Consider the following 25,007-nt stretch of genomic DNA (forward strand, 5'->3'; position numbering starts at 1 on the left):
GCTTATAGTATCTGAGATATGGACTTGACCACCAAAACTTAACCTTGTTCACTGATCCATGAAATGAGGTCGAGGTCAAGTGAAAACTGTCTAACGGGCATGAGGACCTTGCAAGGTACGCACATACCAAATATAGTTATCTTATTACTTATAATAAGAGAGAATCTAACATTACAAAAAATCTTAACTTTTTTTTCAAGTAGTCACTGAACCATGAAAATGAGGTCAAGGACATTGGACATGTGACTGACGGAAACTTCGTAACATGAGGCATCCATATACAAAGTATGAAGCATCCAGACCTTCCACCTTCTAAAATATAAAGCTTTTAAGAAGTTAGCTAACGCCGCCGCCGCCGTAGCCGCCGCCGCCGCCGCCGGATCGCTATCCCTATGTCGAGCTTTCTGCGACAAAAGTCGCAGGCTCGACAAAAATGGAACAAAATTTTAACAAAATTTTCTTCTAGATACTAGCTTTTAATCGTAAACAAGCTTCTGTCCAAGTTTGATACAAATCCAAGATAGTTTAAGAAAGTTGTTAAAATTTTAAAAACTTTAACCACAGAGTGAATGTAATGTTAACTGGCAGAAAAACTAAGTCCATTTATAAGTAAAATACTGAAAAAATGATTTTTTTTTTTACAAAATTTACTTATGGATACTATCTTATGATCATAAACAAGCTTCTTTCCAAGTTTGGTAGAAATCCAGGATAGTTTAAGAAAGTTATTAAAATTTCAAAAACTTTAACCACAGAGTGAATGTAATGTTTCCTGGCAGAAAAACTAAGTCCATTTATAAGTAAAATACAGAAAAAAATGGAATTTTTTTTTACAAAATTTACTTTTGAATATTATCTCATGATCATAAACAAGCTTCTTTCCAAGTTTGGTAGAAATCCAGGATAGTTTAAGAAAGTTATTAAAATTTCAAAAACTTTAACCACAGAGTGAATGTAATGTTTCCTGGCAGAAAACTAAGTCCATTTATAAGTAAAATACGGAAAAAATGGATTTTTTTTTTTACAAAATTTACTTTTGAATATTATCTTATGATCATAAACAAGCTTCTTTCCAAGTTTGGTAGAAATCCAGGATAGTTTAAGAAAGTTATTAAAATTTCAAAACTTTAACCACAGAGTGAATATTTGTGGACGCCACTGACGACGACGGAATGTAGGATCACTATGTCTCGCTTTTTCGACAAAAGTTGAAGGCTCGACAATAACCTCTGCACTTCAGTACAAGAAAACTATTTCATTTTAACTGATAATTTTAATAACTAGTTATCAGTTATTAGTAACAATTCACTTCTAATTTTTCATAAATCAGCAATACATGTACAACTTTTATTAGCTATGTCCCTACAATGACAAGCATGTTTTTTTTCTTGATTTTAAATGAGGTCAGCTCCGTTTTTCAATAACATTGGCTTCATAGATCCTCAATTAGGTGCTGATATTTGACAATCAGTTCCAGCTTCAATTGAATGATTTTGCACCATTAACACACACAAATTACTTCCATTAAGTTTTGACAAGATTGCATTTTTTTCAGTTTTGAAACAGAATCATATTTTAATCCTTTTTTCATTAAATCAATGAAGGTTTTCATTATGTTTCAGTAAGATCTTTCATGCCTATATCAAACATCTCGTAACATACTATTGAGGTCAAGAGTTGGGAAATTTTTGAGTTCACTATATGAAAACGATTAGTAAGGTGAAGATGCTGGGTTAAAAGAGAGAGGCCAAAGATACCAAATGGACATTCAAACTCATAGGTCGAAAATAAACTGACAACACCATGACAAAAAAAGAAAGAAGACCAAAAGACAACAGTATACAAAACACAACATAGAAAACTAAAGACAGAGCAACAGGAACCCCACCAGAAACCGGGGGTGATCTCAGGTGCTCCGTATGTGGCACCCGTCATGTTGCTCGTGTAAATACAAACCCGGTGATAAAACTAAATTTGTAGGTCACATTTGGGGAAAAGTAGGACAAATTATTCACTTGCAAGTGAATAATTCATTAGCGATGTTTCTTTGCTTATTTTGACAAAACTGAACCAAACTGACTGTTAAAAGCAAATTATTATATCACTATTTCACTTTCATTAATGATTGAAAAAAACACAATTCATATCTTATTTTTTTCTATATCTGGTACATGTAGCTAATGCCCCTTTAAGAATTATCAGATGGTTCAGTATTGTATTTAGGGGGATGTAAAATGTTTACTTGTAAAGACAACATTTAAACCACTTATTACCATGGCCAGTTAAACTAATTCAAAATTTAGATTGTGTAACCATTGACAACTAATATCATATGTTTCAGGAAAAAAACAACACTTCAATTGAAATGATTTATTTAGTGACAATACTGAATAGCAGTAAGACATTACAGAAATATAATGCAAATTATTATTTATTAGAAATGATTTATAATTCTTCATATTATATTTTATGTTTATTTTATGCATATTTTACTTATCTCTGTACATTTTACTTGTAGATGGTGCATATCTAGAACCTTGTCTAAAGGTAGACTGGTGGGTCCTTGAAAGTCCCATCCGTCATGATTTCTTTATCATTTTCACCATAAGATTTCACACTCAATTCTCACACTAAACAAAATTCATTATCTTTCTACCCTTTAACTATGAAAGAGATAAATAGTCTATTCTGACACTTAAGCATGTCATGGTCTCTCTGACCTTTTAACTATCACATAGAAAATAGTCCATTATGACACTAAAACATGTCATGAACTCTCCTTCCTTTTAACTATGAATAAGAAAATAGTCCAATCTGACACTAAAACATGTCACGGTCTCTCTGACCTTTTAACAATGAATGAGGTAATAGTCAATTCTGACATATATACATTAAAGACTATATTGTAGCAATTCAAACAATAAAACAATTATTGCTGAATCAATAAAGGCAAATAGTTTATAATATAAATTTGATCTAAATAATGGAACAACTCCTGTAAAACCAATAAATCCCTCCATTATAACGATCAATAACATTTTAACTACACTTGCCATATCACTCAACAAAACTAGGTCATACTTTTTCAGCGTTCAAAAATCTACAATCTAACTCTTATAAAAAAAATTGCACAATTCTGGATTACTCATGTACTGCTTAAAAAGTCAGTATACACCTGAGACTATTAGATTTGTCATTGGCAAAAATAATTTTTCACTCATTTTTTCATAAATAAAAATCATTATTCCACTGTATGTGAATATTGATAGCAAAATAAATACTTTATTGGTTAAGACTATCCCTTGGGACATTGAACCAAACTTCATAAACCCCTCTAAGTATCATAGTTCCTTCTTTTGTAATTTGGCCATAGTATAATCATTATCAAAATTATCAAATTTATTTCAGACTTAAGGATGTCCGCTACTCTGTTTCAAAATAACAAGCTTTTTAAAAGACTGTTATAAATTGAAGGCATATGAATAAAGGAACTAAAAAAAAAGAAAAAAATTCGTAAGGGTTCCGCGGGACCCAGTGTCTCGCCTACTTTTGCTGTTAATCGCAGGCTCAACAAAAAAGAGGAAAAAAATTAATAAAAATATTCCTCTCTATACTATCTTTTGATTGTAAGTAGCTTCTGTCCAAGTTTGGTAAAAATCCAGGATAGTTTATGAATCTAATAAATGTTTAAAAAACTTAAACTGCAGACTGTATGTAATATTAACTGGAAGAAAAACTAAGTCCATTTATAAGTAAAATACGGAGAAAACGGAATAAAATTTTAACAAAATTTCCTTCTAGATACTAGCTTTTAATCATAAACAAGCTTCTGTCCAAGTTTGGTACAAATCCAGGATAGTTGTTAAAATTTTAAAAACTTTAACCACAGAGTGAATGTAATGTTAACTGACAGAAAAACTAAGTCCATTTATAAGTAAATTACGGAAAAAATGGATTTTCTTTTTTACAAAATTTACTTCTGGATACTATCTTATGATCATAAACAAGCTTCTTTCCAAGTTTGGTAGAAATCCAGGATAGTTTAAGAAAGTTATTTAAAATTTCAAAAACTTTAACCACAGAGTGAATGTAATGTTTCCTGGCAGAAAAACTAAGTCCATTTATAAGTAAAATACGGAAAAATGGAATTTTTTTTTCACAAAATTTACTTTTGAATATTATCTTATGATCATAAACAAGCTTCTGTCCAAGTTTGGTAGAAATCCAGGATAGTTTAAGAAAGTTATTAAAATTTCAAAAACTTTAACCACAGAGTGAATATTTGTGGACGCGGCCGCCGACGGAATGTAGGATCGCTATGTCTCGCTTTTTCGACAAAAGTCGAAGGCTCGACAAAAATGAAGGGTTCGTGTGCTTGTTTTCAAGATATAAGCCATTAAAAATTTGGCGAAAGTGATTCTCTCTAGATTTTTCATACACTTAACACTGGCACCTTTTTCTTTCAAAAGCTATGGAAAAATAACTAGGATTTTATAAGATTTTCAAATATGGCTTTTTAAACTATATGTAATAAAAATATGAAAAGAAAAGTAGGGGTTTGCGGGCAAAATTTGTTAATGGCACTGCATGGATAAAACCAGAGGATTCCGAATATCTGGTAAAAATTCAAAATCAAGAGGAGCGAACATCCTTAAAACAGAAAAAAAAATTGTCATAGAATAAATAACTAACTTCTGATTGGTTTTGTTTATGTTGTGTTTAGTTTTAACGGCAAGCTGTTCTGAAAAATTGTATGTAAATATTTTTTAAAATTTTTAGATGGTACAAAAATAGACAGTGGAATAAAACATTTATTTTCATTGGCTTAGGAAGATATGAAGATTTGTTCACCCTCAAAAAGTCATATTTCCCTCATGCAATGCCCTTTGGAAATATGAATTTTCTTTGGTGAAAAAATCTTCATATCTCCATAACACAAGGGAAATAAATGCATATTAATCACCTTCACCAAAGCAGTAATTTTAACTGCACCTAATTCAATACAAATTTGATCATGTTTGAAATAATGTCATTGAATCCACAGTTTAAAAAAAAAGGCCAACGCCCTTTGCACATACCAGGTATTATAAAGTTTACCTCAAATTTCTGCATGTAGTGTATATTTTAATTCTCAGAGTTTAAATTACTCATTTCAAGTAAATATCAACCATTCTTTGAAATCATAAAAACACCCAATTTTCATTTCGGGTTTCAATTTTGTTTATTGCTAATGAATACATGGAGCACAAGAACAATAGCTTTATAAACATAGCAAGTGAGTTTTGCTCTTTTTTCAAACTAACATCACTTTAAACACCTAAAACTGACTACAAAGGAAAATCCTACTATTTAAAACTTTTGTCACCCCATCTTGCTTCAAAATATGTTTATAAAACTTCAAAAACTGCTGGTACATAATACAGTGTTTAACATGACGAATGCCTTTTATTTAGAGCAACATAGGAACACTTCCAATTTTACACCTAACACACAGACTCAAGTATTTTCCAGTAAACCCGCCCACTCCCATTTACTTCCATAATTGTCACTTCCATGAATATTTCGTCTGCTATTTTATTCATAGGAACTGTACTTATCCTCACTGGATGTCAACTTTTAAAAAAAGATCCTTAATTAAGAAAATATTGAGTGATATCTATAATACAGTTCCTAAAGCTAATGATAATCATATTATTGCTTAAAAAATTCATTTCTGACATGAATTTTTTTTTCTATTGTCTGGAATCCCTTTACAAGCAGTCTATTAATAAATCACTACTTTCCATTCATAATTATATGATAAACTGGCCCTACATACAGATTTACTGCACATGGGCGGATTTACCAGACAAACACATTTCAGATAAAAACACACGTGACCCACTTGTTTTGTTGATTTTAAAATTTATTTCAGATATTTTTTGGGAAATGAGATAACCTTCTTAAAATTGAGTTGTCAGTGAATCAATTTATATTAAATTTGATACAATTTGTATATAATTAAGCAGAAATACATACGATCAAAGCCTTATATTGGCGGAATTACAGAACTGCATCATACTATATCAATTTAACCTGATTTTATGTGGAAGAAACTGCTGTGTATTTTCAGGATATTCTCTTTAAGACAATGTAAATATTGATACATACTCTTAGTATCTAATTATAATTAATACCACATATCTAAAGATTGAACACTTCTTAGTTGTGACTTATCAATTTCCTTTCTTAAATACAACAAGGGTTAGCTTAGTTATAGCCATTTTTCCCATACCTAATTAAATTAGTTTTAAGTTAACATTTTACTTTTTACATCCAATAACAAAAATGCTGGTCTACACCAAAATATACACATAAACTATCACGTATTCAGATATTCATTTGACAACCTTAAAAAAATAAAAATAAAATAAATAAAAAACGAAAAACACCACAAAAAAAGATAAACGTGATTTTTTTTAGTTACTGGCAAAATAATGCTCTTTTCGTACCTCCTTCTTTCATTTTTTGTCTTTCAATTACTTATGAAACAAGAGTGCACTGGTTGAAATGTCTCGCCTTCTTTACTGACCATTGATTTTATGTTGATAGTCCTAAATATAAAGCTTTACTAAAAGTATCACATAAAATTAACATGATCCAAGAAAATGAGGTCAAGGGCAGATAGACCCAACTGGAAATACATGTACACCTTACAATCATTCAATACACCAAATATAGTTGACCTATTGCTTTTAGTTTCTAAGAAACAGACTTAAACAGGAAAACTAAACATTGACCAATGAACCATGAAAATAAGGTCAAGGTCAAATGAACCATGCCAGACAGACATGTACACCTTACAATCAATATATGCAATAAATATAGTTGACCTATTGCTTATAGTATCTAAGAAACAAACTTAACCATGAAAACTTAACATTGACCAATGAACCATGAAAATGAGGTCAAGGTCAGATGATACCTGCCAGACAGACATATACACCTTACAATCATTCCATACAACAAATATAGTTGACCTATTGGTTATAGTTTAAGAAAAACAGACCAAAACACAAAAACTAAACACTAAGCAATGAACCGTGAAAATGAGGTCAAGGTCAAATAAAACCTGTCAAACTGACATGTACATTGTAAAATATTTCCATACACCAAATATAGTTGACCTATTGCATATACGTGACGTATTAGAAAAATAGACCAAAACACAAAAACTTAACTTTAACCACTGAACCATGAAAATGAGGTCAATGTCAAATGACACCTGCCAGTTGGACATGTACACCTTACAATCATTCCATACACCAAATATAGAAGACATATTGCATATAGTATCTGATATACAGACTTGACCACGAAAACTTAACCTTGTTCACTGATCCATGAAATGAGGTCGAGGTCAGATAAAAACTGTCTGACGGGCATGAGGACCTTGCAAGGTAGGCACATATTAAATATAGTTATCCTATTACTCATAATAAGAGAGAAATTAACTTTACAAAAAATCTTAACTTTTTTTCAAGTTGTCACTGAACCATGAAAATGAGGTCAAGGACAATGGACATATGACAGACGGAAACTTCATAACATAAGGCATCTATATACAAAGTATGAATCATCCAGGTCTTCCATCTTGGAAAATATAAAGCTTTAAAGAAGTTAGCTGACGCCGCCGCTGGATCACTATCCCTATGTCGAGCTTTCTGCGACAAAAGTCGCAGGCTCGACAAAAACCAAAGGCCAGAGAACCATTTGATGTTATACAACAGTTACATACTTAAAAGCAGTGTTTTATATAATATATTTGATATATACTGAACAATATAAGCTGAGCTCTAATGCTATTTTACTGATTCCATGTTTTTTGTGAATTTTTCATCTTTTCAGCCACCATTTTCAGTACCACATGTCTACTGTTTCTCTTCCCATTGGCTGATCTAAAATTACATATTAAAATTCTCATTATTCTTTATTCATTTTTCACAGCAATATACTTGCAAGTCTAAATCAACATTCAGCAATAAAAATATTTAATTGGTTGAGTATTGATGCATATGGGGAAGTACATTTAAGTATCATTTTTAAAGGATGGTCATTCAAATATATGGCATAATTTTCTCTGCATTAATTTTCCACAGAAGGGATTATTTGAATTCTGGAAGTATGGAAAAATAAGAAAACATTGAAATTCCTTTCCTATAATTTATAATATACATATGGAAAATTAATCTCAAGAACTATGGCTCAGGTGAATTTTTCAGATCTATGGATAGACAGATGCACTACCAAAAAACATAATACCCCATACTATCTTTGGTAGAGCATAAAAATGACACAACTTTAAAATGGAAGGAGATATTTTGACCTGGTTCTATGCAATGTGTTCCTTAGTTTATAGGCCCTTAAGCTAGCTACCATGACGAAGGATGAGTGTGATAATTTTTGTGTAAAAACATAATTATTTGGAATAGAAAAGCCATAGACTACAAATGCATACAGAAAAAAACTAGAGGCTCTAAAGAGCCTGTGTCGCTCACCTTGGTCTATGTGAATATTAAACAAAGGACGCAGATGGATTCATGACAAAATTGTGTTTTGGTGATGGTGATGTGTTTGTACATCTTAATTTACTGAACATTTTTCCTGCTTACAATTATCTCTATCTATAATTAACTTGGCCCAGTAGTTTCAGAGGAGAAGATTTTTGTAAAAGATTACTAAGATTTACGAAAAAATGGTTAAAAATTGACTATAAAGGGCAATAACTCCTAAAGGGGTCAACTGACAATTTCGGTCATGTTGACTTATTTGTAGATCTTACTTTGCCGACATTTATTGTTTTTTACAGTTTATCTCTATCTATAATAATATTCAAGATAATAACCAAAAACAGCAAAATCACCTTAAAATTACCAATTCAGGGGCAGCAACCCAACAACGGGTTGTCCGATTCATCTGAAAATTTCAGGGCAGATAGATCTTGACCTGATAAACAATTTTACTTCATGTCAGATTTGCTTTAAATGCTTTGGTTTTTGAGTTAAAAGCCAAAAACTGAATTTTACCCCTATGTTCTATTTTTAGCCGTGGCGGCCATCTTGGTTGGTTGACCAGGTCACGCCACACATTTTCAAAACTAGATAACCAAATGATGATTGTGGCCAAGTTTGGTTTAATTTGGACCAGTTGTTTCAGAGGAGAAGATTTTTGTAAAAGATTACTAAGATTTACGAAAAATGGTTAAAAATTGACTATAAAGGGCAATTACTCCTAAAGGGGTCAACTGACCATTTCGGTTATATTGACTTATTTGTAAATCTTACTTTGCTGAACATTATTGCTGTTTACAGTTTATCTCTATCTATAATAATATTCAAGATAATAACCAAAAACAGCAAAATTTCCTTAAAATTACCAATTCAGGAGCAGCAACCCAATAACGGGTTGTCCAATTCATCTGAAAATTTCAGGGGAGATAGATCTTGACCTGATAAACAATTTTACTTCATGTCAGATTTTCTTTAAATGCTTTGGTTTTTGAGTTAAAAGCCAAAAACTGAATTTTACCCCTATGTTCTATTTTTAGCCGTGGCGGCCATCTTGGTTGGTTGACCTGGTCACGCCACACATTTTTAAAACTAGATAACCAAATGATGATTGTGGCCAAGTTTGGTTTAATTTGGCCACAGAGTTTCAGAGGAGAAGATTTTTGTAAAAGATTACTAAGATTTACGAAAAATTGTTAAAAATTGACTATAAAGGGCAATAACTCCTAAAGGGGTCAACTGACCATTTCAGTCATGTTGACTTATTTGTTAATCTTACTTTGCTGAACATTATTGCTGTTTACAGTTTATCTCTATCTATAATAATATTCAAGATAATAACCAAAAACAGCAAAATTTCCTTAAAATTACCAATTCAGGGGCAGCAACCCAACAACAGGTTGTTCGATTCATCTGAAAATTTCAGGGCAGATAGATCTTGACCTGATAAACAATTTTACTTAATGTCAGATTTGCTCTAAATGCTTTGGTTTTTGAGTTATAAGCCAAAAACTGCATTTTACCCCTATGTTTTATTTTTAGCTGTGGCGGCCATCTTGGTTGGTTGGCCTGGTCACTCCACACATTTTTTAAACTAGATACCCCAATGATGATTGTGGCCAAGTTTGGTTTAATTTGGCCCAGTTGTTTCAGAGGAGAAGATTTTTGTAAAAGATTACTAAGATTTACGAAAAATGGTTAAAAATTGACTATAAAGGGCAATTACTCCTAAAGGGGTCAACTGACCATTTCGGTTATAGTGACTTATTTGTAAATCTTACTTTGCTGAACATTATTGCTGTTTACAGTTTATCTCTATCTATAATAATATTCAAGATAATAACCAAAAACAGCAAAATTTCCTTAAAATTACCAATTCAGGGGCAGCAACCCAATAACGGGTTATCCGATTCATCTGAAAATTTCAGGGCAGATAGATCTTGACCTGATGAACAATTTTACCCCATGTCAGATTTGCTCTTAATGCTTTGGTTTTTGAGTTATAAGCTAAAAACTGCATTTTACCCCTATGTTCTATTTTTAGCCGTAGCGGCCATCTTGGTTGGTTGACCGGGTCACGCCACACATTTTTAAAACTAGATACCCCAATGATGATTGTGGCCAAGTTTGGTTAAATTTGGCCCAGTAGTTTCAGAGGAGAAGATTTTTGTAAAAGTTTACGGACGACGGACGACGGACGACGGACGCAGGACGACGGACGACGGACGCAAAGTGATGAGAAAAGCTCACTTGACCTTTCAGGTCAGGTGAGCTAAAAATGTGCTTATTTTTTTCTTGCAATTTTGCTATTACATTCTTGAACCTTGATTGCAAAAGAGAGAAAAAAAAAGAGTGGCCCATGTCCTTTTTTCAGCCACTTACAGAAATATGCTTTTTTCTTTTTCTTTAGTTAACAGCAGAAGAAAACAATAATATATGCTGTGGATTTTATTAACCCTTTCAGTACTAAATTATGGTAAGTAGCGGAGCATTCTTTAATCAACAACATCAGGCATCAATTCCCTTTGTATATCAAAGCATATGAATTACTACCATAAATTGTAAACTTATTCATGATGAAATAGTTATCAGTCTTCAATTGCCCTGATTTTTATATCCTGCAGTAGATTTTATGTTCTTAAATATACAGCATTTTGGTTTACCTTTGCAACTGTTTTCAAATTCATGTCACTGATTTGATGATGATAATGAATTTTTAATGCTATTCAATCATTGTTAATGGTGTAAACTTTACATGTAAAATTTGGATGCATTATATTCTGCTCCCTCTACTGTATTGTATGCCCTTAATTTCATATTGTTATCCAGCGTATACTGCATATAGACTTACTTGGTTCTTAACAGTATATCTGCGTCATCTTTGACTTCTACTGGCATGTCATACAATGACCATGTGACACCATTATCTATGCTGTACTCCATTTTTAGTCCAGGATATGCCACATTCATTTCTATTTTACTGTTCACAATCCTTGAAAATACAAGAAAAAAAAACAATTTTTCACACAACAGGAAAGGGATTTGGTAAGTTAAAAGTAAGTTTAGCAACATTTATAATAAACCTGTATTTCAATGTCAATGACTTTAACAAAATTTGTATAGACAAAAGATGCTACTCATAATTAGTCTAATAAAAAAAAAGTTGTAAAATTAATATTTTCGGTCAGTATGCAGCAAAACAACATTTCTTTGACATAGATACCACAATATGCGCAATTAATACAGTAATATGACCCAATTATATTTTCATGTTTGTCTGGAATCATAATTTAATATCAAAGAATTGAATAATTCAATTTTTTTTATTTTAGAGTTCAAATATTTGCTGTTATTTAAAATATCTTCCCACTAAAGAATAAGAACAATATTATAAAAAACCTGTAAATATCAAGGCAAAGTAAATATTTTCACTGCCATCTTGTATGTTATCATCGGTTGATTTGAGGTCTTCAGTTCATTGTGTAAAGTTGGAATATATAAGTTGTTAACAAGAGAAAAATTCATAAGGCATACAAATCTGGTGAATATATGTGGATTTTTCGTCTTAAACTTAATACTTGGGCATTTGCATGTTGAAAACATACACAGGTGCACTCAATTATTATGTACTTTAAAATCATAAATACAAAGTATCTGTTTACCATAAAACTATGGCCAATAGCAATGCTTTCATTAAGTTTTTAAGTCAGAGGTCAGCGGTGGTCAGCCTCATTTATTTTCAAGCATTAAAAAACATAGTTTTAAAGTAGAGAATTGGTTGCAAACATTCATTTTATGTAAGACTAGTGTCTATATTCGAAAAATCTTTATAGTTGTAACCTTTACCTCTGATCTCTGAACAAATTAGCCAAATTATTTTTTAGCATTACAAACACCTTTGTCATGTTTATATTATGACCAAAGTTCAGCAATCAATCCTTCAAATTATTTTTTAGAACTGTTTCATTTACATTTTTTGTCATATTATCATTTTCTTTAATGTTGGCAGCCATATTCACAAGGTGATGAATTCATCAACCACAATTCCTAAATATGGTAAAGAGGATTATAAATGATCACAGATTTACAAAATTTCTTTGTTTAATTTTTGGTAAAATCCTCATTGTTATGTTATGGTGGCTATCATATTTTAGATTTGATTGGGTTACCAATCATAAATTTTAAACTGTATCCTAAATGTAAAATTCAACCAAAGTTTTTCAGATTTTTTTTTAAACAGAATATTAGTCAATTGTTCTCTTCTTAGTAAACAACAGATAAAATTGAGAATGGAAATGGGGAAAATGTCAAAGAGACAACAATCCGACCAAAGAGCAGACAACAGCCGAAGACCACCAATCCCGCACCCGCAGGTGGTCCTCAGCTGGCTAGGTTTTGAGTCTTAATGGATTCAACAACAATTCTAAAGAGGATCATGAATATGTCATTTAACAAAATGTTTGTAACAATGGATTCTTAACATGATTTATTATTATTTTTTTTGATATTGCATGATTGGTTTAAAACAAATTTTTTATAATTTTTCAATTCTTGTTTTTAAATTTCCCAATAAAGTGCTATTTAAAAATAGCCATTCTTTTCAAACGGGATGTACAGAGACAAACACACGTTCATTTTTATCTATAAAGAAGTCACTCCTAACTATCCTACTACATGTCGATACATTTATTTTTGGCATTGCACAAGTCATGTCTTCTTTGACTGTTCATAACGTTAAAATACTAAATCCATGGGATGTATTTTAGTTGATTTTAGTCTCTGATGCATGATTTATTATTATTAATTGTTTTGGCTTTTAACTAGCTGTCAGAAACTGCGAGTACTCTCAAATCGTACTTTCTTTTTAATTTGACCTGTTGATACTATTTGTAATGCCTTTTTGTTATTTAATGTTAACATGGATCTAGTCTATATACCAGCTTTGATTATTTGGTATTTAATTACTACAAATTTTCACTTCTTCGTACTATGATCATCAAAATTACTTCATTTTTCCTTAGATGCTGTTCTTGGACCTGTACAGGAAGTTTTATCTAGCACTAATTGTATATTTGTATGGTTGATATTCACCCCATATGTACCAAGTGTTTGATTAGTTTTATTGATATTAAATAAATTTCTTGGTATTCCTAAACGGAAGATTTTATACACACAGAAGAAGAAGTATACTTAACAACAAAATTATTTTCATTTACCTGTGTATAATATGACGCAGGTTTCTTCAAAAGTGATTGTTTTCTATAAATTGTTTGAAATTTTACAGTGATATCATACGTTAACTTTGTTTAAACCTGTTTATTTACTTTTGACTTTAAATATATATCCTTTGTAATTCTTTATTAACTGTGTATTTGCATTCAGGTGTCACAGGTCAAATTTATTCGTTCATTGTGTATGTTAATTTACGTTTTTTGAATGAGTTAAGCCTTCCAATTGATATTTTATAGTGTGTTTTTCTATGTTGTGATGTTATACTATTGTTTCAGAAAAGGGAGAAGGTTTAATTTGGTACCATTAAAATCTTTAATCCTGCTGCAAATGTTTGCACCTGTCCTAAGTCAGTAATCTGATTACAGTAGTTGTCGTCTGTTTATGTAGTTCATACGTGTTTCTCGTTTCTCGTTTTTATATAGATTAGACCGTTGGTTTTTCCGTTTGAATGGTTTTACACTAGTAATTTTTTGGGGCCCTTTATAGTTTGCTGTTCGGTGTGAGCCAATGCTCCGTGTTGAAGGCCGTACCTTGACCTATAATGGTTTACTTTTATAAATTGTTAATTGGATGTAGAGTTGTCTCATTGGCACTCATACCACATCTTCCTATATCTATAGCAGCTATGTTGGTGTGAGAACAGGTCATCAGACATAAATTCTTCTGTAGACTTCCTAGGGATGACGAAGGCTAACTTCGTTTTTTCAACTAGTTTCAAAGGAGAATATTTTTATAAGTTGAAGGCCTTAACCAGATACAAGATGCTGTACAAGGGATGCCTTTAGATGGCAAAAGCTAACGCTGGTCTTTATTGCCAGAAAAGCTAATAATTGCAATTATAAAATTCAATTAATAAAATATACCTTGCACCTGGAGGTGGTATATGATAAGCCACTCCCATATTATCTAATCTTTCTAGCTCTTTATACCCCAAGCTGTTAGCAAATAATGTCCAATCAGCAGTCTCCTGTCTTTTTCTGCTGTCCTGCTTTTCTTCACTCTCCCATTGTGCTTTGTGCCAAGCTCTTTCAGCCAAAGGAATTAATCTTGGAAATATCATATTATCCATTTGGTCTGGAAGTCTGACAAGTTCTGACCATAGTTGTCCTTGCATGCCTGAAATTGTTCTTGTTAATTAAATGCTACTCAAAATTTTCACAATAAAGGTTTAATATTATGATACTTTTGATGATTAACTTCATAAGCAAACATTTCCATTCTCACTAGTTCACTGTCTATTTAATATTCCAGTTCAACATATTCCCATGTGACATTATACATGTTATAATTAGAGTTCTATTTTATTTGTCAATACTTTACATACAAATAAATATACAATAATAGTAATTCTAATATAATGTGCTTCTTTGACTTTGTGAACAACAGTGTGATAAAATTCTCGATATATTTATACTTAGCCTAGACTCAGAGATGTACATATTTTTAGCTGTTACAATTTACCTCCCATATAAATCCAAATGTATCATAACCTATATATAGCTATATGCAAACACAATGTTGATTTCACTGTGTTAATATTTAAATTGAAATAGAATTACTGAATAGTTATTCTTAGTCTAATGCATAACAAAAAGAAATTTATGCATAAGAGCTTAGAAAAATGTACAAAATTAAAATAAAATAAAATTCCGCTAAATTCCATGAATGCTCTTGGCATATTAACATCATTTCAAAACATGATGTCATATAACATGTATAATGAAAAATCTCAAGCTGAAAGTTATTCTGTTATTGTACCCTCCAAATTCAGATGATATTCCATTAAAATGAAGTCTTGAGATAGGTGTTATTTTAGTTCCTATTCTTTTACATTATTCGCACATTTGAGGATTTCACAGAAAGTCAACTTGGCAGCTCACTCATTAGTTACCACATATTTACTGTGTATTTGACAGTAAATAGTAGCCAATGTAAAAATATGTTTGAGTTGAGAATTATAATGATGAAACACATTTTATCTAGAGGTTATTTAAGAAATAATTCATGCAAGCCAAAGATTTATTGGAAATTTTTAGCTTTACCTTACAGGGGGTTAAAAAAGAACAGCCACACTTTTCTTCGCTTCAGTTTTTAAAAATTAACATATTGATCCTATAAGAATCGAAATAATTCAAGCAAGCCATAGATTTGTTACAATTTTCACATGGTCTGGGCCATTCAAATTTTATCCAGAGCCTTAGCAAATGATAAAATTAATAAATATAAAGACCCAGGCAATGTGAAAATTTCCAACAAATCTATGGCTTGCATGAATTATTTCTTAAAACAAAGAAAAAATATTATCAAAAACATCTAATTTTCTTCCTTCCTATATGTTGTTTGAATAAATTCAAAGTAAAGTATACATTTACATGTGAAATGTACAACTACATATTTAAAACATGTAAAGCTCTCTTTTAAACAATTCACTGATTACTATAGCAAATTTAATGATAGAGGAAAGATTGCACATAATCTCTTATATATTAACTCTATAATACAGGGTTATACACATACCTTTTCATAAATCTATAAATGGAAGTAAAAAAATATGACAAATATACACATGATACAAGAAATAAAATTCACATGAAATAAGATAATTAGCAAATATTAATACATCTTGATATCTGAGAGTCTGACATGGCAGATAAATATGATTTGGTCACTATCTAATATTCTTGCACACTATCTGGGAATTTTGACATGTCTGATACTGTTGAAGTCTAGCAACAAATTTGATCATTTAATGTCTGACAAAGGAATTAATAAAAATAAACACAGAAAATCACACAACATCATCAACCTATAAGGAAGATAAGAGGAAAATGTGAAAAATTGTTCAAATAAAAAATAAAATTCATTAAGAACCAAGCATTAGACAGACTTGATTAAATAAAATTGAGAATGGAAATAGGGAATGTGTCACAAGAGACAACAATCCGACCAAAGAGCAGAAAACAGCCCAAGGCCACCGATGGGTCTTCAACACAGCGAGAAAATCCTGCACCCGGAGTCGGGCTTCAGCTGGCCCCTAAACAAAAATGTGTACTAGTTCAGCGAAAATGGACATCACACTAAACTCCGAAACATATAAATGAACTAAAATTAAAAAAACATAAAAGACTAACAAAGAATGCTATGTGACCGATCTTACACGCTTGGACTGGATATAAATTGAACCCATTTGTTTTAACAGCCTCAACATGCTCATAGGTATTGTAAAAACTCACCAATAACATTCTTTTCCTTTTTCAATTGATGATGGTCTTTAGCATTGTGGTCTAAATCTTTCTTTGTAATAGGATCACCTGTAAGCTTGAAATCTGCATTTGCATAAATATTATCTGGCATAAAACTGAATGTCTTTCTTGTATCTATATATCTGGCAGCCCAGTACAGACCTCTTTCTTCTGGGTCAGGTTCCTGTGGGTGATCAAAGTACAGGTGGGTACCCTGAGCCATCACAACCTACAAAACAAATGAACAATTGCATTATAGATTAATACAGATAAACACATGCACAAGGTGAACCAGTTCAAATCTCTTTCTTGCACAGTGAAACAGGGTAATTGCTGGTGATTGAAGGTTTCAGAACGAATGCTGGAGATTGGGAATAAATGTCTCTCTTTTTCACAGTGATCACTCCACACCAGAAAGACATATAATCCTAGACCTAATCACCTTATAAGTGTGTACTGTATGCAAAGATCATGAGGTTTTCTACATATGGATACCATGACAAAATTTCAGCTTCTACCTTCTTATTACTGAACATTGGAAATCAGCTTAACATGCTTAAAGATGTTTAGGTTGACTGATCTTAACTATGTTAAGCAGTTTTTATTCAAGTATATGTTTGCTAAAATATGATGCTATGTTTATCATGTTTTTGGTTTCATTTTTTCTTGATCCAAAACATTCATTTGTTGTTGTTCTGGAAACCAATTGTCATGATTGTTGTATGTAACTTGTGGTCCAACTTAATTTTTCCAGATCAAATAATTTTGATTTCATTGGTAGATTTTGGTTAAACTTGATACATGTTTTCTGTTAGTTCAAATCTTTTCAAGGTCACACAGCTATCTACACAGCATTTTCTGAGTAGCTGAGCAGAGAGATATGATAAAACCTGGTCATACAATCTTACCTTGTAACCTTCATTAGCAAGCTTATATGCACAACCTGACAAACCAGACTCCCAAACATTCTGCCAGGCATAAGCAACAACTTCCTTATTAGGAAAAGAGTCCCTCTTCATTGGTTCTAAAAATACTTCATCATGAATAACCCCATCTTGCCAAGCTCCTAAATATAAGTCATGCTGAGCAACAATTTTAGCCACTTTTTTAATAAAATATTCCATCAATTCACTAAACTTATTAACTTCTTTTGTGTCAATAAGTCTTTTACAAGCAGGTGAGTCCAACCATGATTCATAGGGAACTTCATCACCACCAAAATGGAACAGTTTTAATGGACTAACATCTTCATGTATTTTCTGTACTTCTACTACAACTTTTTCAATGAATCTGTATGTTGAATCCAGGCCTGGATTCATGGAATTTTCTGCATACAATTGACAAGATAAGATATGCTTAGTGTCTGCTAAATCTGTCAATACATATTCTTTGGCTTTTTCTAAATCCCCTTCATCCTTGTATTTAAGATATCTTGCTCGCATTGCTTTAATGGCGGCATGACTATGTCCTGGCATGTCAATTTCTGGAATTACTTCAATATGTCGATCTACAGCATATTGTAAAATTTCCTGGTATTCCTTAACTGTATAATATCCTGTACCCGATGTATTAAAATCTGGACCTGAACCAAGCATTGGGAGAATGCAAGTTCTCTCAGAAAGGTCATGACCTCTCCTACCTCCAACCTGAAAATTTATATAATTCATAAAGTTATTATAAGTTATATGAATAAAGACATGACAGATAATAGTGTACAATATTAACACTATATCTCTTAAGCACCATGATGTGCCACCGAAACGTAACAATTACTTCCTACATGTCCTAAGTAAAATCTAAAATTAAATCTTTTCAAAGTTGTAGAAATGAAATTTGTAATGAATTTGTTTCTGCAGTAAAAATTGAACCTTATGGTTTACTTCCTTTGTAACCATAAATTACATTGTATTTAGAAGTGTTCTTAGTTTATTTTTTACATATTGAATTATAAACATTTGTTGCTAAACTTTTTTACTCTGACAGTATATATTATATTGTGTATAACACTTAAACTTAATAATGTTACCAAAGTGAGTTCCTCTAATCCTGGAATTTCTATCCTCCATCCTTCATCGTCAGTTAAATGGAAGTGGAATTTATTCATCTTATACATGGCCATCACATCCAAAAGCTTTAAGACCTGAGCTTTACTATGAAAGTTTCTGGACACATCCAGTTGCATCCCTCGGTAAGGATAGCGTGGATAGTCTTTAATTTTCACTATTGGAATTCTGTTGTCTTTTAATAATGCTAACAGAGTTTGCACCCCATAAAATACCCCACAGGGTTTGTTTCCAATGATTTCAACCAATGGAGGATTTTCTTTGATTGTCAGAGCATAAGCCTCAGAATTATTGCCGTCATACACTTGCCCCAGTTTCAAGGTTATCACATTTTCACATCTAGCATTGTCATTTGTTTTCATTTCTTTCACATCAACATCTATTTTAATATTACCTGTAAAATAAATTTTCTTTTAAATAATGTTTTAAATTAAATATTTACATGATTTACCATCTGAAAGATATATAAAATGTGTAGCAAAGTTATAATATGAATTTTTGGTACACAAAATCTTAATTCATTCATGTCATTTACTCAGTACGTGGAACTCCTATGATTAAACAAAAGAAATGACATGTCTACTCTATAGGGTGGACATAAAGGACACTCTAGAAAATTTGTCCACTGGCTTACTCCCACCAAGGACAGGTGAAAATGACACAATCCACCTGTTATGCCTGTGCTGAAGTGAATAACAGACTGTACTGTACATGCTGTAGTTATTTTTTTATTATTAAACATGTTTTTTTAAAACACAGCTATATTTGTGTGAGTTTTAAATTTTTGGTAAGTTTGTTTTCTTGATGACATTTCAATACTGTAAACTCCAGAAGTTTTAGCGTGGATTTATTATGAGCATATATTTTATATAAAATGTACATGGTATATGCTACTCAATACAACTAACTGCTGACACAGACATGTCTTGCCTGTGAGCCCTAATCAAAAACTTGAACAACTCTGCTCAAATGACAAACATTCAAGAAAAGACAAAAAGCAGTCTTTGTTACCTTTAAGAATCTGTGCCTCTTTGTAAACTTCCTTTCCAGCATATATAATCCAGTTACCAGAGGACAAATTAATGTCCTTGACTTTATCTATGTCCATTTCAAGCGGTGTTGGTATTACATCCTTGCCCTGTTTCTTCAGGTCTTCAATTTTATTTTTTATGAATCTCTCCTGTGGTGTCCATGGATCATACTTATCCTGTCTTAAAGTTCCGTTATCTAATTTATACGAAAACCGTTTCCATTTTGCCTCCTCGTCAAAGGACTGCACATATTGTAAATCATCATGACTAGTACATTTTAACACTCTAGGTTTGAGGCTTTCTGATGTTATATACCAATTTGGCATAAGGTCCGACCTTGCAACTGAATAATACTGAGCTTTGAACATAACTTCTAACGATTCATTTTTACCAACTGGTTTGAAAGACTTGATAGGTTCCAGTGTAAACAAACACCCATTGATATGTCTGAATTTGATCCCTGAGGCAACAATGATTGCTTCTTCATCTGGCAGAATGGGAGGTTCTATCATTCGAATGTGACAGAAATAAATAGCCCATTTCTTCTCATAATCTAATGTTACTGAACTATAGTTTTTCAGAACAATATTGGCTGTGTATGTCAACCTTCCATCCTCAAGATTGTCCAAAACACTGTATTTTATGTCCAACTTTTCAGCTACTTCATCAAGCTCTTCTTGGTTCATCTTTTTGGTGTGCCAAAGAATTTCTACAAAAGATAAAAGCAATACATATGAGTGGTAAATAACTATTCATTGCTATTTAGTGCATCAGACTGTAAGCCATCTTCGCTACGATACAGTCCCCTCCTAACCCTTGGCTTGTGATGATGACTGTAAGCTATCACAACAAGATATGCAGTGAGCTATTGTTCACAAATGATACCCACACTCAAGTATTCAGTGAGCAGAAAGTTGATGAACGATGGATATGAAAATTTATCACAAGTTTTATCAGTCAGGGGACTTACTTAAATGAGTGATTTTCTAAATCACTGATTCAAGTAACATTATGTCCATAAAGGTTGGAAGTAAGAGTTGTCTTTCTTTAATAATCACCTATTTAAGTAGTACAAATTAATCACTAAACTAAGTGATTTAATTTTATTGTAGCTTTAAATATAGAATACTAATGATCCAGGGACTAATTATGTTGCTAAAATTTTCAGAACCAACATCTGTGTTGATAGGATGACCGGGTCATGTCAGGTGATGACCTTGTACTAAATCTAGGATAATGACATAAAAAACACTTGTTTTAGTATCATACCTTAATTTCCTTCCAAAAAATCACTTCTTTAAGTATCATTATTTTAATAACCCCCACTAATTTCAACACCCTCGAACAGTGAAATTTTGATCGCGAACAGTAGAATTTTATTACATAATCTATAAGATGAAACCTTGAATTTTACAGAAAAAATAATCCCACTGCTGGGAAAAATCTGTTAAGAAAGTATCAGTTCATTATGTAAAGCCATTTTTATAGCATTTTTTCAACTAAAATAGAATTTGCAGCTAAATGATTGTATCAAAGGCATAAACCTTGCTGCTTAAAAGAAGCAAAAAGTTCATTTTTTTTCAATTTTACTAATGAAAAGATATTATCTAAACATATGTGTTTAAAATTTTGGTAAAACTACAAAATCACAATTTGTGACAAAACTTCGAATTTGCTACTTAAGTGATTTGAAAATCACTTATTTCAATAAGTCCCCTGACTGTTTATGCTCACACGAAGCTTGATACCAGATTTCAATAAAGCTCTGGGCTTACCTTCCAAAAACAATGTTGTACTTAGAATCAGATAGATGTTTGAAATTTTCACATGACCATGGCAGACTTTATATTCAATTTTTCTCTCAAGCGTTATTGTGGAATAAAATTAGCAAATACGTGTGGCCATGTGAAAATGACAAAAAAAATTATGGCTTGCATGAATTATTTCTTAAACATGTTAAATAACCTCTAGAAAAAATGTGCTTAATCCTTTTAATTCTCAATCCTAACATTTGCAATTTTTAAGTTACATTTTTTTTCATTGGCTTCTATTCACCATCAAATTCCCAATTGCTATCAGGCTATGTTGTAACTAACATTGACTAAGGAGTGAGCTGATATACTGACTTGCTGAAATCCACAAATGTGTGATTAATGAAATAGAATCGAAAAATGAAACCCCCATAAGTTGGGATAGTTTGAAGGTCTGAATTAGCATAACTTGTTTCCTCAATCATTTGTGTCAATGAATAATTTTTTACAGAAGAATAAAATTCTTGCAACAACAACAAAAAAATACAAACTTATTAGACAGAAAGTCACAGGACATAAGGTGATATTATATATTTTTTAATTTAATTGTTTTTTTATTGTATGTCTTAGTTGATAATTAGAAAATAAAAACAAATAAAAAAGAAAATTATAATTGCAATTGCTTTTCACTGATAACATAAACTTTAGTTTCTGTCTTATTGTCTATTTTATTATTTTGGAATTAATTTTTAACATTATTTTAACACAGGAGGAATATTCTCTGCTGTACATGCAAAATCAAAGAGTAAATATGAATGCTAGTCAATTCGTTCCAGGTTAAACCTTTTTATTAAGAACTTTCTATATATACATTTTGTACAATAATATGAAAAAACTGTATATTTTTTATTGCATATAAAACAATTTCCTTAGTGATAAGCACGAGAACACTATGCAACCGAAACGGTAATGGAATCTCACTTCTCCAAGAAATTGACCACTTCTCCCTTCTCTCTCATGGAAGGAGAAGTCACTTCTCCCTCTCCAAAATCCTAGATTAGGCCCTGAATAACATACACCTGTAATTTCCCTGTACACAATCGGCGCAAATGAAAGAATCAAAATGGCGCAAATGAAAGATCGAAATTTTTTAAATCGGCGCAAATGTCATTAGCCCCTTGATAAGTTGGTATGGTTTCAATTATTATTTACATGCATTTGTGACCCAAGCTGAGTACGGGTTTAATCTCTTGATGAATGCATAACAGACTTTTCATGTGCATAGTACATGTACACAATCATAACAATGCATTAAAATACATGAGCCTTTATAATCATGATAATGAAATAATGATTTCTTTGAAAATAAAATTAGTTGGTAGTTTTTTTTTATTTTAAAGTGTCACGAAACTTCAATAAATTGTTAACTGTCAATATATCATTTCTAGAATAAACCATAGAAATAAATTTTAAATGAATATTTTTATACATATATATATATAAAATTAAATAGGTACAACACTAAACATAAATAAAATAAGATGTATTTTAATAATTCATATGGTTAAACACCGTTCTATTTAACATGTTTAAAGTTGGAACGAATTGACCAAGCAACTTGGGATGAATTGGTTGGTACGAATCAGAGTTGGAACGAATCATCCAGATACCGTAAATAATGTATCAGACAAATCAGAGACATGTACATGATGTATGTATCTATGTCTTTGAACAAAATAAAAGACTTTAAGAAAATAAATGAAAAACAGTTACCTTTGATCAGTATTTAAATGTATAATAATTATAATAATAATTTTCTACTAAGAAAACAATTTGTGATCAACACAAATAATATTTAATGAAATGTTATCGTCAATAATCATGAAAATAGCGAGTACATATACGAGGGTCGTAATGGGGGTACCTTCAAAAACGAATAACCGTAAAAATTCTTGCCAAATGACGTTAACGGTAATTTTTGGTGCATGACAATTAAATGTACACTTACTTTTAGATGATAAAATAATCGACTGATTTTGACGAATCACGTTCATTTTTTTCCAAAAATAACGGTAACAATAATTATTTGAGACCTCTGAGGAATCACGATAAGGATTTTTGACGAATCACGGTAAAATTTTAACCAATTTGACGCTAACGGTAGTCGAAAATTACCGTTTGATGCCTGACGATAAAGAGCATTCCTAACCTCATATACGTAATTTGACACATCTCTGTTTCTGTATCATATCAGTAATTCTAAATGTAATCAATACTAGTGTCAAGTCCCGTCAATATATGATGTCCCAGTGTAAACACAGCCATTTTTATCCATTTGTTATGATGAACCTTAATAATAATAATGCTTCGTCTGAGTTGTTTTTTTAGAAGTCCGAGTTGACTTTATAGACATTCCGAGTTAACTAAGTCCAAATAATTATGATGTCTTCCAAGGCTATTTTAATTTTTTTCTGTGACGCCTTCCTACGACGGCGTCACAGAACAAAAAATTAAAATAGCCTTGCAAGACGTCATAATTATTTGGACTAGAGTTGACTATATAGACGGTTCGAGTTGACTATATAGATGGTCCGAGTTGACTTATTAGTCGGTCCGAAATGTTGTCTCAGTGCCGAGTTGTCCTGCATTCGTGAATAATTTGTAGTTTCTCGTGCGTTTTTGGTGACTTCCTCCCCCTTTTTCTTTCCGCACTTATTTTTGACAACCAGAATAGGGATAAAAAAAAACGGTTAAATTAAGGATATATAACATAGGTTATTTCTGTAAAATGCAAACAACAACAAAAAAATGTTAGTCAATACCTTATTAATCCAAAAAATAAACTTTCATTTCTCGCAGTTCTGCATAAAAGGGGACATAACCAAAACATAATGAGGTGCGCTTGATTTGTATTGTATATCCGGGATATATGCTTTTATGTGGCAGCATATATTCTATTATCATTAGCTTTGCAGACAACTATTTTTAGTATTATTTATATTTATCATTCATATTTCAACCAAGTAAAAGACTATAATTCCGTTTTTTTTAAGAAGAAATAAAATCTTTCAATCGAACACAGTTAACGTTCGGGTTGAAATAATGTTTCAAGACTTTTGATACTATTCTATGAAAAAATAAC

The 25,007-nt window shown here is 31.6% G+C and overlaps 1 protein-coding gene across 1 annotated transcript; it reads right to left on the bottom strand.

The window, feature by feature from the left end:
• Positions 1 to 2,355: 2,355 nt before the first annotated feature.
• Positions 2,356 to 24,742, bottom strand: LOC127722159 (chitobiase-like). The gene is made up of 8 exons (XM_052229021.1): positions 24,688 to 24,742; positions 20,095 to 20,823; positions 19,047 to 19,477; positions 17,929 to 18,666; positions 17,012 to 17,249; positions 14,642 to 14,894; positions 11,398 to 11,538; positions 2,356 to 7,937 (listed from the first exon to the last, which is right to left on the bottom strand). Exons 2-8 carry the CDS (start codon positions 20,798 to 20,800, stop codon positions 7,847 to 7,849), a joined length of 2,598 nt encoding a protein of 865 aa, XP_052084981.1. The 5' UTR covers positions 20,801 to 20,823; positions 24,688 to 24,742; the 3' UTR covers positions 2,356 to 7,846.
• Positions 24,743 to 25,007: the final 265 nt, after the last annotated feature.

Source organism: Mytilus californianus, unplaced genomic scaffold, assembly GCF_021869535.1.
Source record: "Mytilus californianus isolate M0D057914Y unplaced genomic scaffold, xbMytCali1.0.p SCAF_1, whole genome shotgun sequence".
In the NCBI taxonomy this organism is placed as follows: Eukaryota; Metazoa; Mollusca; class Bivalvia; order Mytilida; family Mytilidae; genus Mytilus; species Mytilus californianus.